The sequence below is a fragment of the Choristoneura fumiferana genome, chromosome 20 (genome assembly GCF_025370935.1).
Source record: "Choristoneura fumiferana chromosome 20, NRCan_CFum_1, whole genome shotgun sequence".
NCBI classification, from domain to species: Eukaryota; Metazoa; Arthropoda; class Insecta; order Lepidoptera; family Tortricidae; genus Choristoneura; species Choristoneura fumiferana.
The window spans coordinates 7380501-7396213 of record NC_133491.1 but is presented as its reverse complement, the minus strand read 5'-3'; the positions used below and the strand labels follow the sequence as shown (position 1 = coordinate 7396213).

General features: G+C 36.7%; 1 protein-coding gene across 1 annotated transcript; it reads left to right on the top strand.

Annotated features, from left to right (window-relative positions):
- The first annotated feature begins 8343 nt into the window (after positions 1-8343).
- LOC141439233 (adenylate cyclase type 10-like) lies at positions 8344-15412 on the top strand. Its single transcript, XM_074103440.1, has 4 exons — positions 8344-8765; positions 8847-13575; positions 13661-13825; positions 15040-15412. Exons 1-4 carry the CDS (start codon positions 8479-8481, stop codon positions 15223-15225), a joined length of 5367 nt encoding a protein of 1788 aa, XP_073959541.1. The 5' UTR covers positions 8344-8478; the 3' UTR covers positions 15226-15412.
- The last annotated feature ends 301 nt before the right edge of the window (positions 15413-15713 follow it).

The following is a 15713-nucleotide window of genomic DNA, read 5'->3' as shown; positions in this document are numbered from 1 at the left end:
AAAAAAGATTATTTTCCTGTCAGTAATTCTGCTTGATTTCTATCTAACTCTACATTCGTAATTTGCACTTGTCAATAGAGAGCGCTTTTCCGTTTTTAGAAGAAAATGAAACTGCCACAAAAACGGCCAGTATTAAATTATCTAAATACATAGTAATACAACCTCGCACCATTTAATTCGCGTATGCTGCATTCGTAACTTTTAGACTGGGCACAGTAAAAAAAGGGCTCCAGAAAAAAGAACACAGTCTGCATTAAAATATAATTTAAGCGACACCTTGTATATGAACAAACTACTTTTATTTATTCTGTGATATTAGTCAGGATAATGACGAGAAAGTTTTTGAAGATATCTGTTAGTCAATCACAATCATGCAATAACATCTGAACCTGAAAAACAAAAGATTAGTTTTTGTCCTGGAAAAATGGAACGTTCCTACTGGATAGCGATAAATGTACCTACATTCTTCGCAGACGAAGTCGAAGGTAACAACTATTATAATATAACAATGAAACCTTGCCTCAGAAGTCGATTGTAAGTAATAATGAACTGATAGCAAACACATTAAGAAGGGCCACACGATAATGGCCATAAACCTTCGTAAACAACGTACCTAGAGTTAATAACCCATTGTGAGTAGGTACATAAATAATTTCATCAAATATTAAGTACGTATCTCTGCTGATAAATAAAGTGGAATATTTTCGCTAACGGTTATTTTCCTATAGTGATAAAAATCTGGTTCTAATGTAGCTGTACTTACCCATGTGGCCCGGCAAGCTATGAGTGACATAAAAAATATTATTCGTTATATTTATGTTACATAAATTTGTTAGCGTTTTGCTTTCTCCAAAAAAAACAGGATTTAACAAAAAAGAACTCCGAGCAAAGCTCGGTCGCCTAGGTACTTCTTAGTAAGGGAACCCAACTGTTAAACATTTCAATGGACTAGTCATTCATAGATAAGCACCTAGCTAGACTTGTTTTTTACTAGGATTTTTTTCAACGTACTTACGCAATAGGATTTTTTAAGAAACTTGGCCTACTACTTGTACTATTATCTTTTCTGTATATAGTAGTAGTTAGTAGTATAGTATAGTGCCGACGGATGAATACCACAGAAATGACTTTACTACTCAGTAGTAGTGCTTGTTGTTTGTTTACTCTTTTACGCCTAAAGTAATCAAACGATGGTGATGAAATTTGGTTAGAGACATTTTAGAGGCCACGAGAAGGACTGAGTTACAGTCACCAGCACCAATATCTAACACAACAAGCGTGCATAAATATCTAAAACGACTCTATTTCTAGGGCCGGAAGGACGTGTCAGATATTTTTGCATGCGCCGCTGTGGCCGATATTAATGCTGGTGACTGTACATTGGTTTTACCCCGGAGATTTTATAGTTCCCGCGGGCACGCGATAGTGAAATTCTTCGCAGACGAAGTCACGGGCAACCACTAGTCAATTAATAAATCTATATCAATATTCTCTATATAAGTATATAAACTAGCGACCCCCGCCCGGCTTCGCACGGGAAAAAAATGGCCAAGTGCGAGTCGGACTCCCGCAGGAAGGGTTCCGTACCTACCTATACCACATTAGCAAAAATCGACAAAAATAACACGTTTGCTGTACGGGAGCCCCCTTAGGCATCATCCTAATAGAACGCATGTGCGCGCGATCAAACATATTGAACTCGAATAGGTGTCCTAACTGACAATTCCGAGTAGGCATACATAACATAAAAAAATCAAAATCCCAGAAAAAAAAGTTTGGGTACAACTTTTAAGAGAATGGCCCAATTATGCATTTTTTGGTTAAATTGATATTTTTAAATTTGTAATATCTTTTGAATGTAACGTCCGATTTGAATAATTCAAAAAGATTTTTACATGTATTGAAACCGTCCTGGATATGAAATTATTTATTTCCTTCGATAAGGATTAAAATAAAGGTATGCATAACATCATCATCATCATCATCATCAGCCCGAAGACGTCCACTGCTGGACAAAGGCCTCCCCTTTAGAACGACAATGAACGACAACTTGCATTGCATCACCGGTCCACTCTCACGATGTCGTCAGTCCACCTGGTGGGAGCCTGCCAAACAACACGCATAACATGGTCTGATTTTATTCGGCATTTCAGTCAACCTTTAAAATGTAAAAAAGTAGCTGTAGTGACATAACTACAATAGTTGGACATATGATATCGCGAAGTTTTTTGTAGATATTGATATATTCTATAATAATGTAGATTTTTTTTAATAATGGTTTTTGGAGTCTTTTTGTATTTAAAAAAATAATCAAAATCCAATCTTAATTTGATTGCTTAATAGCGACATCTCTTGTCCGGGTGAGCGGTTAGTTCCAATGGAGTGCTGAAAGTTTCTCAATGAGGGCTAAAAGCATATATTTCGCTAGTGTCGCTGCTTAAGTGACTAAATAAGAAACAAACAAGGAGATATGTGGTGCATATAAGAGAAATTTGTGTCTGTACTCCTGTCCAGTGGTGGTGTAGTGGTATAGCACGCAGCACGGAATGCTGAGGACCTGGGTTCGATTCCCAGCGCTGGTCTCTTTTTCTGATTTTTCTGTGCATCTATGTTTCAGTTTGTATTTTTCTTTTGTTCTATCATCAATAGTCATTCCGACATTGAATAATAGAGATATTGACACCACCAATCAACTGACGTACTTTTTATGAGCTGTCTAAACACAATTAGCCATGCTAACTTTTTTAATATGTATGGAAATCTCAAAACCATTTCGAGAAACAAGCTTTCGGTACAGTTTCTATGTATCAGATTTAAAAAAAAAACATACATTATTAAGATATTCGTTGAAATGTTTTGATCTTCAAATGACCTTTCTCTACGTCATCAAATGAACAATGGATAATGATTCCTATGCCTTATTCAAAAAAAAACACCGACGTCTGTCTAGTCTAAGTCAAACACAATCGTGACGTTGACGTATCGTTTCGTTTTGTAGTAATTGTAGTTTGTTTGTTATTTAAACACAAAGAGTAAATAAAACCAGCATATTATCCTCTAACGGAACAGAAATGGCCAAAAGGACGGCTAATTTCGAAAAAGCCGATTACCGGAATTTGCCACTAGTGGACAATGTTATGATACTGGAGTTCATGACGAATTCTAGCAACCACAACATCGCTGAAATAAGAGGAGCTAAAGCTCTTATGTAAGTAAATTTCTGGCTTAAAAATAACAACTTTATTATTTTGATACCAAATTAAATAGTACTACAGTTGAATTTATTTTCTCCCCTTTTAGGTCATCCCGGGATAGTTACTTGTCCTCAGCTGTGGGATATGTGGAAGTGCAGAGAACCTTGGGAATCTGTATTGTCAAAGCCAGAATTGTACCAGAGCATAGAACACAAAAGTCATATACTGTAATGGCCAAAATAAGGGAAACTGATGCCGAAATCTTAGTCAAACTGTTCTGATTGTGCAGCTTCTGCAGGTAAGATCTATTAAATCTTTCCTTGCGTAACTTTGATTGATTTAAAAAAAAGTCTTTTTGTAACTATAGTTTTTTTATAATATTTTTTATTACTTACAAATATAAAAATAGGCAGGATGTTACCAATTTAACCTCAAATCAATCAGTTATTTATACCAACCTCTTCTTTTTAAGGTGGCTGCAAGCATTCTTTACTGCTTTATATTTGGCTTGAAAAGCAGAGTTGTGAGCCTTCCTGCACATCTACACAATGCTTCTGGATTAAGCCTACTTTGGGATCTGAACGAACTAAACATGTTTTGGCAGAAGATGTATACAAAAATGTTAAAAAATTAAGATGCTCCAAGAGATCCTACAATTTTACAACTTTTTATGAACAATGTGTGCAAAGAGATGCAAAAGGTTCACTAATATGTAATTTACAACAACAATTAAAAAAAAAAACTTTTAATCTCTGACATGTCGGTAGATTTTTTGAAAAGGAAAGTAATCATGATTTTGAATATTTTAAAGACACATTAGATCACCAAATAGGTAAAGATGATATAGAAAAATAAACCAAGAAACAGCAAATCAGGTAAATAGTAAATATGGCATTATATTCGGCAGGGACGGCTCACTGCTTCAAAATTGTATGAAGCTGCTCACTGCAAGACTGATGGCACATTAGTCCGACAACTTTTTGGAAAACTTTTATATATCCAAATAATGTTAAGTGCCAAATGTAACTAACATCACAATACAAGTAACTTAGCCGTATTCTTGAAATTTATATTTATACCTATGACTGCGCGGAGCGTTAGGGTTGGCAGCTACAATAGTTACATATATGTGAATATTTATTTTTTAGCTTAATATCATATACATGTTAATGTAACAGTTGATGTATACAAATTAGTGTATGTGTAGTATACATACTTATGAGTTCTTCAATGTGTATGTATAATGAGTATTAGGATGATTCTAATTTTGTGCAGTTTTAAATGGTATATTTATGTCTTGGCAGTACTACACAAAATGTTAACAACTGAAGAATGTTTTAAACTAAATATGTTTTTAATTTTTGTCCTACTTTTTGTATCACAGAAACATATTTTATTATTATTAAAATAAAACAATTCATGTCTTTACAAATTCAGTTTATTTTTATTAAATCACCCTGCAAATTTATAAGCCCACAAGCAATCATTATGATTGATCCAAGAAGCCTACATGTTTGTGATTGACAACAGAGTGGGCTTTAAGATTTTAAATTCTCTAATTCGCCTGATGACACGCTCAACATGGATTCGCAAACTTGCAATCGTTTTGCTCTTAAGGACTTCTTCTCTGGAAGGTTTCTGATTTGCGTAACGCTTGGTGGACGCAATAGTTTTATATTCTTATTTACTAATGCAGACTCAATTTCTTTGAAGCCTCTATCGGCTAATATCACTGCGTTAACAGGAAGACATTCGATCAAGCAACTCTTTTCCACAAGGGCTTTATCAGAAATCCGCCCACCATAACCTTTGGATATAAAACTGATAAAGCCACTTGGAGTACAACCAATTAAATATTTTAAAGTATTACAGCTTTTTATACTGAGACCAGGTTTGAGATTGCCTCAAAGGATTTGTGGGTTTTTCTATCTGAATTTCAAAGCAGTCTATTATCATTTGCACATTGGAATAGTCAATTTTGAAAACCAGAGGTAAATTTTTTTATTTGTAAGGCTGATGGCAAGAATATAAAGTTTTGGAAATAATTTGCCAACACTTCTACACCTTGTTGGAAAGATTTGTCATCTTCGGTCGAGTTATTTCAAATACATCACACATTCTATCCAATGTGTCATTCTGTTTGATTTTGAATAATGTAATTATCAAAGACATAATACTTGTTTTTATTGCACTTTTTTCTACTATAGTGTTTATTAACCAAACATATTTTGAGGAAAACCTAAATAAGTTTTTGGTTTTTATAGATTAGTGCTAAAAATAGATTTTTCAAATTAGATTTTAGTTGAAACAATCTCTTCACTTTCTGTTTCTGAAGGAAAGTTATTTATTGAAGGACTAGATGCCTCTTGTACATTGACAACTTCTTCCTCCCACAGTGAGGTACTGCTTCTTGGACTTTGGCATAATATCTTCTTCTTAAAGTGTGTATTTGTTCCCTTATCAAAACACACAATCTTTTCACACTGCACTGCAGCATTCACTTTGATTGGTAATGTTGATCCTGAAGTACTAGGTATTATATTTTGGTTTAACTTTTGTTTCTTTGGTGTTTCTTGTGTGTCTCGCATCGTAGTAAATCACACAAAACAGATCGCTTCTGACCCACAGTTAATGGAACGCGTCGAAGCTGAGCATTTCGTGCCATTACTGGTTGCTCATTCATCAGCTACATTTGTAATAATTTTGGATATCTTCTCGCTGCAAAATAAAACAATATTATAATAATTAATAAATACGATCTAATTTATACGAGTACTCAATGGTCAAGACTTTATTATTATATATAAGCGACTATATTATATACAAACAATTGTGTAAAAGTAATGTGTTTGTTTTAAATAAGTACATACGTATAAATGATCTTCACAACAAAACTGCAAAATAGTTTTTGATGTATTTTTGTCCACTTTACGACACCATTCCTCTTGCAGTCGTTCTGGATTGGTACGAATAACAAATCCGGGTTATCCCGCTGTTATTCGGACATAAAGGGACGAAACACTTGTAGCCTTCCATTTTAAACAATTCCGTATGCGATTTCAAGTTTTTGAGGTTAGCAGTCCGCGGTGACGTTAATACCTTGACGTTGACGAAACTGTTTTTTTTGTGCAGTCAAAGACTACACTATCCATTGAGGATTGATGACGTCACGCCAGCAATAAATTGATATATATTTTTATAGTAGATAGATTAAATTAAAAAAAAAATACCGAAAATTAGTTTCTTAAAATAGTCTATATTATCAAATACATTATATATAACCATCCAAAAAAAATGAAGCATGACCAATTCCTCTCATAAGTCTCCCATAGAGTTTCAATGGCAATAGCGACTTATGACATCATAAGTCGCTATTTGTTCGCCAACTCAATCAACTAACTATTTATTTGTTTTAAAGCAACAAACATCGAAAATTAATCTGGTTTTCAGGGATAAAATAAAGCGTTATTTTAATGGAGTCGTGCCTTCGAATTATTTTTTAATGGCGTCAACATCCCTATTCTTTTTTTGTTGTATTCCTTAGGTACTGCCAGAACAAGGTTATGTGCTAAACAATTTTTTTTTTAAATTGGAAAGGGGCGTAGCCGCGGGCAACAGCTAGTTAAAAACAAATTTCGAAAAACAGAGGAGCGAGTCCGGATTCGAATCCATGATCCTCATCAAATAGAGATAGAGATCAAACCACTACCTACGCTATTCTATTAGCTAAAGTTTTTTTTTGCGGATAGGTAAATAGTATTATCATTATTATATTTACAGCGCGCTTATCTATTATGATAATAAAATCTTTTAATGAGTTATCCTAATTAACTTCAGTACCTACGCTATAATTTACATGTTGGTTGGTATGTATAAGTAATTAATACAGATGAACTTCATAAATTTCCTTGAACCGATCTTTTATATATGATTACGTTATGAGTAATGGTATTTTATTGTTCGTAGAGCTTGATAGTGAAAAATTAAATGATAAGTAAAGCTCCTGATTTATAATTATAATACTCAGTTACATAAACGCATATAGTTAAAAATATATTAAATGGTAACTTGTTATGTACTTAGTGTAGCTTACATACGGTCAATTCATATTTCCTGGACTATAAAAACCGGCCAAGAGTGTGTCGGACACGCCCGAAATAGGGTTCCGTTTCCGTAGTCATTACGAAAAAATTGTGTAAGTAATATTTTTCTAAGGATTTCGTATTTTGTACGGAATATTCCAAGTTTTGGTATATTTTATACCTTAGGCTGCTATTTACTATTAAACTACTAATCATTCTCAAGAAATCTTAACCGTTATAGTTTTCTTTTCCATGTTACCATCCTGAATTTTTTCAAATTTTTCCACCCACCCGTTTAGATTTTAGAGGGGTGGAGCGGGGACGCTCGATTTTAATGAAAATTTGCACTTTAAAGTTGAATATATTGCAAACAAATCACTGAATCGAAAAATCGTTTTAGTAACCCCCTAGTGGTTTTAAAAGACCTATCCAACGATACCCCACTCTACAAGGTTGGAATCACCCCCACTTTACGTCTATGGGAGGTTACTCTAAAAAAAAAATTAATTTTTTTATTGTACTATTTTGTCGACATAGTTTACATATATATTCGTGCAAAATGCAGCTTTCTAGCATTGATAGTCCCTGAGCAAAGCCGCGGACGGACAGACAGACATGGCGAAACTATAACTAAACTAAACTCCGTTTTCGCCATTTTGGCTACAGAACCCTAAAAATGGACTATGAAAATGGAGATACCAGCACGTAAGGCCTTCTAGTTAAATTGGTTGATTCTTCAATGATGATGATGAAGACAAACAAATTCCGTATCGATGCCGAGTAGAGAGTCAAAATAAACAGGAACAGTCGTTTTACAAATAAGAATAAGCAACCTCCCGCAATAAACGCATTATATTATAATGTACCTTCTCAAGACCTTCTCCGTTCCGTCGTGGATAAAAAGAGTCTGCTCAAAAATACTACTTTGACGGGGACTGTCAAGGTCAAGAGTTTAGTTCAAGTTTAGTTCCTATCTAAGGTTCCTATCATGTTATGTTTACGTGGTTTAACGTCATAATTGACACAAGTTCATTTATAGTTAGGTTACACGTAAGACTGTTGAAAATCTCACTGATCGTATCGTGACCGACTCGATAATTATATCCCAATAGAGTAGATAAGGAATAAGTGGCTAATTACATTTTACATGGACGGTTAGATCAAATTCAAAATTCCTGTAATTACACTTTAAAAGCACTAAAATGAATTTCCGAAAGACCCGGGCTCGGTCCCGTAGGAATTCTGTAAACATTATGATTGACACAGAGAAATGGAAAAACTTTGGAAGAAAAATGTCGCGTAAAACAGAGTATGTGGAAGAAGAAAGCGATGACGACAAATCGACAGAAATGAACTGGGAACAAGAGTTTTTCAGACGCAAGAAACTCAGCGAGTGTATCTCTGATCAAGATGTTGAAGTGCAGCTCACTAAGAAACAAACATTGTTGTTGTCTACCTTGGTCCCTGATGAAATCTTACTTATGGAAAAGTTTGTTTCCTTTTCTAATCCCCTGTAACACGCTTAAACTGAAACTTTTTTCGAAATAATTAGAAACGAACTTATTTTCAGATTCGACTCGGCCGAGCCAAAGCGTTTTGTTGGAGTGTTGTTGATGGCCGACGTATCTGGCTACACAGCGTTGTCTGAACGCTACAACAACACCGGGAAAGGTGGCACTTACCGCCTCACCGTCACACTCAACACTTACCTCGGCTCCCTTATAGAAATGATTTACAACCACGGGGGAGACATCATCAAGTTCGCCGGCGATGCTTTTTTAGCGCTTTGGAAGACTGACAAACGAACATTTCTATGTCACACTATTCATACGGCAATAGCGTGCGCTCTGTTAATACAACATTCCTTTTCCTCCTACGAAACTGATGTTAAAGTAAATCTTAGAGTGAAATTAGCTATTTCGGCTGGAAATATAATTTTTGCTACAATCGGTAATAAATTACCAATGAACTACGTCATATTTGGTCTGCCTGTAATCGAAGCCAAACTAGCTGAAAGTGTTTGCGTTTCCGGTGAAGTCAAATTGACACCTAATGCTTGGGGTCATTGTTATTCTAGAAACTATGACCATGTCATTCATGAAGATGGACACGTTACAATAAGATCTATCTTGTACGATCCTCGCGAGAAAGATGTCTCTAAGCCGTTCGGAGGATTTGGAACAATGATAAAAATTAAAAAACCCTTTTGTGCTCTTGAGAACCTTCCTGACACCATATGGTGTTCCAGTAACAGTATCAGTACAACTGAAGTTATACAGAAACATGAGGCATTAAGCTTCCGAAAAGCTATTTTAGTAGCTGAAGACAAAAATATTGGTGTTGAGATTCGTAAGTTTATGGTTCGGCCTGTACTCACTCAAATAGACGCGCAACAGCCACTAGAGTACCTCACAGAAATGAGGCAAGTATCAGTTTTATTTGTAACTCTCAAACCAAGGAAATGTCCATATCTACAACTAATCACAATAGTCAACAATGCCTACCAAATCATATGCGAAATCGTATACAAATCAATGGGTTGTGTAAACAAAATCATATTATTCGATAAAGATGTCATGATGCTAGTCATTTTCGGCTTGCGGGGCTTCAAACATGAATGTGAAGCTCAAGCAGCATTAAAATGTGCATACAGCATAAAGAAATCGGTTTCGGCATTGGACGGTGTCTGTCAAGTCTCTATCGGCGTAACGACTGGACAAGTATATTGTGGGGTCGTAGGGCACCCCTTACGAAGAGAATTTACCGTTATCGGAGCCATCGTTAATAAAGCAGCAAGGCTGATGTGCTATTTCCGTAATAAAATAACATGCGACGAATCTACCTTCGTTAAAAGTAAAATGTCTACAAACGGCTTCACTCTCCAGCCGAAAGCCGAACTCAAAGGTATAATGAACCCGGGTAAAATCTACGAGTACACTGAAGAAATAAGAGTAAAAGAACTATACGACATCCCAATGATACCACCACTTCTTGATCGAAGTGATGAAATGGAATATTTTGAAAATTGGTTAAATGACGCTCATAATTCTTATAGAGATTTCGATGCGCTTTTGCTGGTGGGAGAATCTCGTCTGGGGAAATCTAAACTTTTGGAATGGATGTCACGCCACGCGAGTAACTGCGGCTTCAATACGTGCCACGTCAGCTTAACCTCCATACATTCAGCAACCCCTTACTTAGCACTTACTCAAATTATCGATAAAATTTTTGGGCTTAAAGAACCAATCGTGGGTTTTGAAAAGGAGGAAATGATCGTCCAATTACTACATGTGTATGATGAAGACCTTTGTTACCTAAACGATGTACTAAAAGTACGTTTCGCGTTTCATGAAGGAGTATATACCCAAGATGTCAATAAACGTGCAGATAAAGCTAAAGAGATATTTTCTAGATTAATACAAGCAATACCTGGTATCTTTACTGTATTTTTAGACGACCTACACAATCTCGATCCAGTGTCATGGCCATACATTGCAATTATGATGAATTCAAATAAGATATTTACAGTGATGACAGTCCGCCGAGGGAAGTTTAGCTCTGTGCATAGTTGGCTGTACAGTGTATTCATTAACAGCAATATAAGAAAAATTGTATTGGGCTCACTGGCCCCCCGATGGATTCCTCCACTTGCTTGTCAAATATTAGACGTAAAAGCCGTCCCCAATGATTTATGTGAAGCTCTTAGAGAAAAATGTAAAGGATTGCCTGGACTTGTGGAGCTGTTCATCGTCCATCTTTTCTCAAGTGGTGCTCTTGAAATCAAGAAAATGAGACATGACGAACTAGAAGATTGGAAAGATGAAGAACTACAATTCCCTGATCCTGATCTATTACATCCTCAAGCTTTAAAAGCAACAGATCAAGTAACCTTAAATAAACTTATAGAAGACGATAAAACAGAAGAAATCAGTATTTGTATTGTCACTCAAAAGGAGGAATTAAAAACAGATATCAATGTGCAAAACTTAGATGCATTGATAATGATTCAAATCGATTCACTTACTCCATATCAGCAACTATTACTGAAAATCGCCTCTGTGATTGGAGACGTCCTGTCACGAGATCTTTTGGAAAGTATTATGTATGAAAACAATCCTCTTACAACAGCAAAAGCAGTAAAAAGGCTGTTTTCTATGCACATTCTAGGGTGCGCGAATACCAAAAGTAGATGGCATCGTAAAACTCCGCCTACATCTAAAGTACCCAGCGGCGCTTCTAACACATATGAAAAACATCATGTACTATCATGTGAATGCATTTTTGATTATGACCCCGAAAACAGCTATGACTTACCAAAGTATGCGTTTTGTAAAGTAATGAAATTCAAGAATAAAAAGTCAAGACAAGCTTTTTATGAATTACTACCTTTGAATCAAAAAAAAGAATTTCATGCGCGTATCGTTGCTAATTTACAGAATAATGATCAAAAATGTACGGACTGTGGCGGAACAGTAATGATCGTACAGTCAACGATGAGCTTTGATGTTGAACGGGACACTGTTGACAATATTGAGAACATTGATGAGGAAAATAGTGATCAAGAAGAAGAGGTTCGAAATTCTTTGGAGGAAAATCAACAGGAATTCGATAATGAACTAAGAACATCGCGGTCGGAATCTGTAAATAACATTAAAACTATATATGAACCTGTCAGATCGAGCAGCGAGGCCAACGCAATGTCTGGACACAACTCTATGCAAAGTGCTATTTCAGGTAATAGTGTTCAATTTAATCCGATATTGAAAATCAAAAATAGTGAAGATATCGCTGCACCACGTCGCCGATCTACAAAAAGAGTAACCGTCGCTACCATCGTTTATAGAAATCCCAGTGCAGATTTTGGTACAATAAAAGTCTTTGATATGTTGAGAGAAGTAGCGGAAGCAGAAAACATAAGCGATTGGAACAATTTAGGAGTTGTCGATAGCGATGATGAAGGAATAGCTTCACAACAAAATACAAACAAAAAGTTTTTCTCTATTAAAATCGAAAAAGGCGTATCTCAGACCAATTTTAGTAAATGCAGCTGTGCAGAACTGAAAATAACGATTTACGAGCAATTGATCCGACACGCCAATAGAGCCGATATGAAATTAATTGAGATCGAATACTTGATCAAATTAAGTTATTTATTCTTAATTGCAAATAATACAGATGGTGCGTTCTTAAAGTTGGATGATGCTGAAACCTACTGTAATATGCCGATAATTCAAGGAGTTATAGAGCCTTGCGATATTAAAAGATTTCTAGGTAAAATATATTCCTTGAAAACTGCTGCCAATCTAATGATTGGAAATCTAACAGCCGCCAAACTGGCTATCGGGCGGGCAACGCGTATCTACCGTTTAAATGTCGACAAAGTATCAGAATTCTTTAAAATGAGCCAAGTCATAAATTCATTAAGAATAAAACGGAAAAAATATCGCAAACACGAAGCATTGATGTTGGCGGATTCTATATTTTGTTTGAATGTCGCGACTCTACTATTTTCCGCTTTAGGAGATGGAACTGTGGCCAGAACGTGCGCATACCGCGCCCTCAAATTAGTGAGAAAAGTCGACTGTAACGTTAAAGATCTTTGTGATGTGTTCAGCAATGCTTTACAGGTCGATCTCTTGCAAGGGTTTGTAGACAATACGGCAGACACAGAGCGTTTGGCGATTTATACACTACAGCGCTTGCGAAGGCCTATCAGGGCCGAAGACTTGTACGCACTCGGTAAACTCTTCATGGCAACATTCCGTGCTCGAGTAGCTCGAGGTCAACTAGCCGTTTCCATCCATTCGGGCTTCCGAGCGTTAACAGTTAGTCGCTTTTTACACGCTGATAATGTTTCTATAGACATTATCCCCGAGCTGTTTTACATTTTACTTTCTCGCCGTCGAATAGAAGAAGCCGTAGATGTGGTAAAAGAAACGATTAATCTAGGACACAACCAGAGATCAATAGATTGTGAATCTTGGTATTATGCCATGTGTTTGGACATGGTATTAGACGCTGGATTTCAACTGGAGCCACCAAATGAAATAAGTCGCTACGCGGAGCATGCGTTATACACAAACATATCAGATGCATCGCGAAGGCGCCTCGTCGTGGGCCTTTGGACTTACTGGTTGCGAGTTAACCAGGAGAGGAAAGCGAAACGGTTCGAAGCTGAAGCTCTGGGATGGATGGGGCATGAGGACCCAGATGGATCATTAACTCATCTCATAAGCGCAATGCGGCTAGCGGAAGGGATGTTAGAAAGCCTAGCTAGGAAAGTGAATGATTTACGCAAGGTAGGTAAACTAATTTTTAGTACCGCTTCGATTGGTACCACAAAAATTAAAATACATGATTTAACGATAGTCATTTTTATTTTAGGTGGTAGACCTCATGGAACTGCGCTCACTAGCCGATCGTGAACTAATTCGTTTGGAGAATGATGCGAAAAATTGTCGTGCTATGTACCCTAGGTGGATCATACTGAAGGCAAATACGCTCTATTTGTCAGGTCGCCAAGCCTTAGCTACTACTGTTCTTAATCAAGTACGTATCTTTTTACCCGACTGCGAAGAAGGAGGGTTATGTGTTTGACCCGTATGTATGTATGTATGTCTATTCCTATGTCCTCTCGTAACTACTCAACTGCTGAACCGATTTTGATAAATGATACGTCATTAGATTCGCCTTGATGACGCGAGTGACACTTTGACGAAATGGAAAAACGGAACCCTTATAGTTTCGCCATGTCTGTCTGGTCTGTCCGTCCGCCGCTTTGCTCAGGGACTATCAATGCTAGAAAGCTGTAATTTTGCACGAATATATATGTAAACAATGCCGAAAAAATGGTATAATAAAAAATTCAAAAACAATTTTTTTTAGAGTACCTCCCATAGACGTAAAGTGGGGGTGATTCCAACCTTAGAGTGTGGGGGTATCGTTGGATAGGTCTTTTAAAACCACTATTTTTCGATTCAGTGATTTGTTTGCAAAATATTCAACTTTAAAGTGCAAATTTTCATTAAAATCGAGCGTCCCCCCCCCCCTAAAATCAAAACCAGTGGGTGGAAAAATTTTAAGAAAATTAGGATGGCAGTATATCAAACTTACAAGGAAAACTATAACGGTTAAGTTTTCATAAGAATTATTAGTAGTTTAAGAGTAAATAGCAGCCTAAGGTATAAATTATACCTAAACTTGGAATATTCCGTACAAAATACGAAACCCTTACAAAAATATTACTTAATTTTTTCGTAATGGCTACGGAACCCTATTTCCGGCGTGTCCGGTCCGACACGCTCTTGCCCGGTTTTTGTAGGTGTTTGCTCATCCTATAATTACTTCTATACCTCTATATTATCAATCAGACAGTTCGTGAGGTATGTGCGTGTGCGTGTGTAAGTTTGTTACTCCTTCGCACTAAATCGACTGGACTGATTTGGATGAAATTTGATACCTAGCTGGACATCTGGAATAACATAGGCTACTTTTATCCCGATATTCCCACGGGATCGGGACGAAGTCAAAAAATCGTCTGCTGGATACATGAAATTTCGCGCTGATGTATTAATACAACAACGTTATAAGATGTAGTGAAAAAATTTATAGCCACATGATTATACATATAAAAAAATATCTTAAAATGTTTCTTAGGTACTTTTGTGTCCACCACTGGCACAGTGTTCCATCGTGTTGCGCCTTCCACCCTATAACAAGTTTCAACAAACCAATAACATTACAAATGATAATAAATGTAACAGGCACTGGAAGAAGCTCGAAAGGTCCACAACCGTCTGGAAGAAGCCACTGCCCTTGCAGCTACTCGCGATTCACCTTTATGGCTGGCGAACGCCAGATCCGGCCGCTTTCTGAATTGGAAGGAGGCTTCGCAACAAGCCCGCTCGTCCTGGCACCAACTGCTTTACAACATGACTATTGCCCGATAATAAACTCTAATGAATACTTAGAATAATCATAAAATAAATCTTCATACATAATTTCTTTACGACACCTGTTATTAATTACCGTTGTTTATTTCCCGCGCTTCTTTTTGACGCAGTTATTGACAGGTAGGAGTCAGGTACATACATACTCGTACATAATTGTTTTCTCAAAAATGGTATGAAATCTTTCCATTAGGTACATCATCAAAAATGTCGTAGAAAGTAACGCATCCTGGAGACTGGGCTGCTAATGTCCAGTACCACTACCATGAGTTTACAGTGACCGTACCTACTCGATAGCGATGGCGTAAATTATTTGTATGAAGAATTGTACAGCGCCTCTACAAATAATTTACGCCGTCGCTATCGAGTACGGTCACTGTAAACTCATGGTAGTGGTACTGGAAGTAACCTCGTACTGTCCAGTAAGTAAGTATGAAAAACGGGTTCCTTTAAAAATTTGGAACCCGTCACAAACAGCGCTGGGGCCG

Excerpts from the sequence above, each read along its gene's own strand:
- LOC141439233 (XM_074103440.1), top strand. The coding sequence starts at position 8,479 with ATGAATTTCCGAAAGACCCGGGCTCGGTCCCGTAGGAATTCTGTAAAC. Across the intron at positions 8,766-8,846 it reads GAAATCTTACTTATGGAAAA|ATTCGACTCGGCCGAGCCAA; the intron begins GTTTGTTTCCTT and ends ACTTATTTTCAG. Across the intron at positions 13,826-15,039 it reads CTACTACTGTTCTTAATCAA|GCACTGGAAGAAGCTCGAAA; the intron begins GTACGTATCTTT and ends TAAATGTAACAG.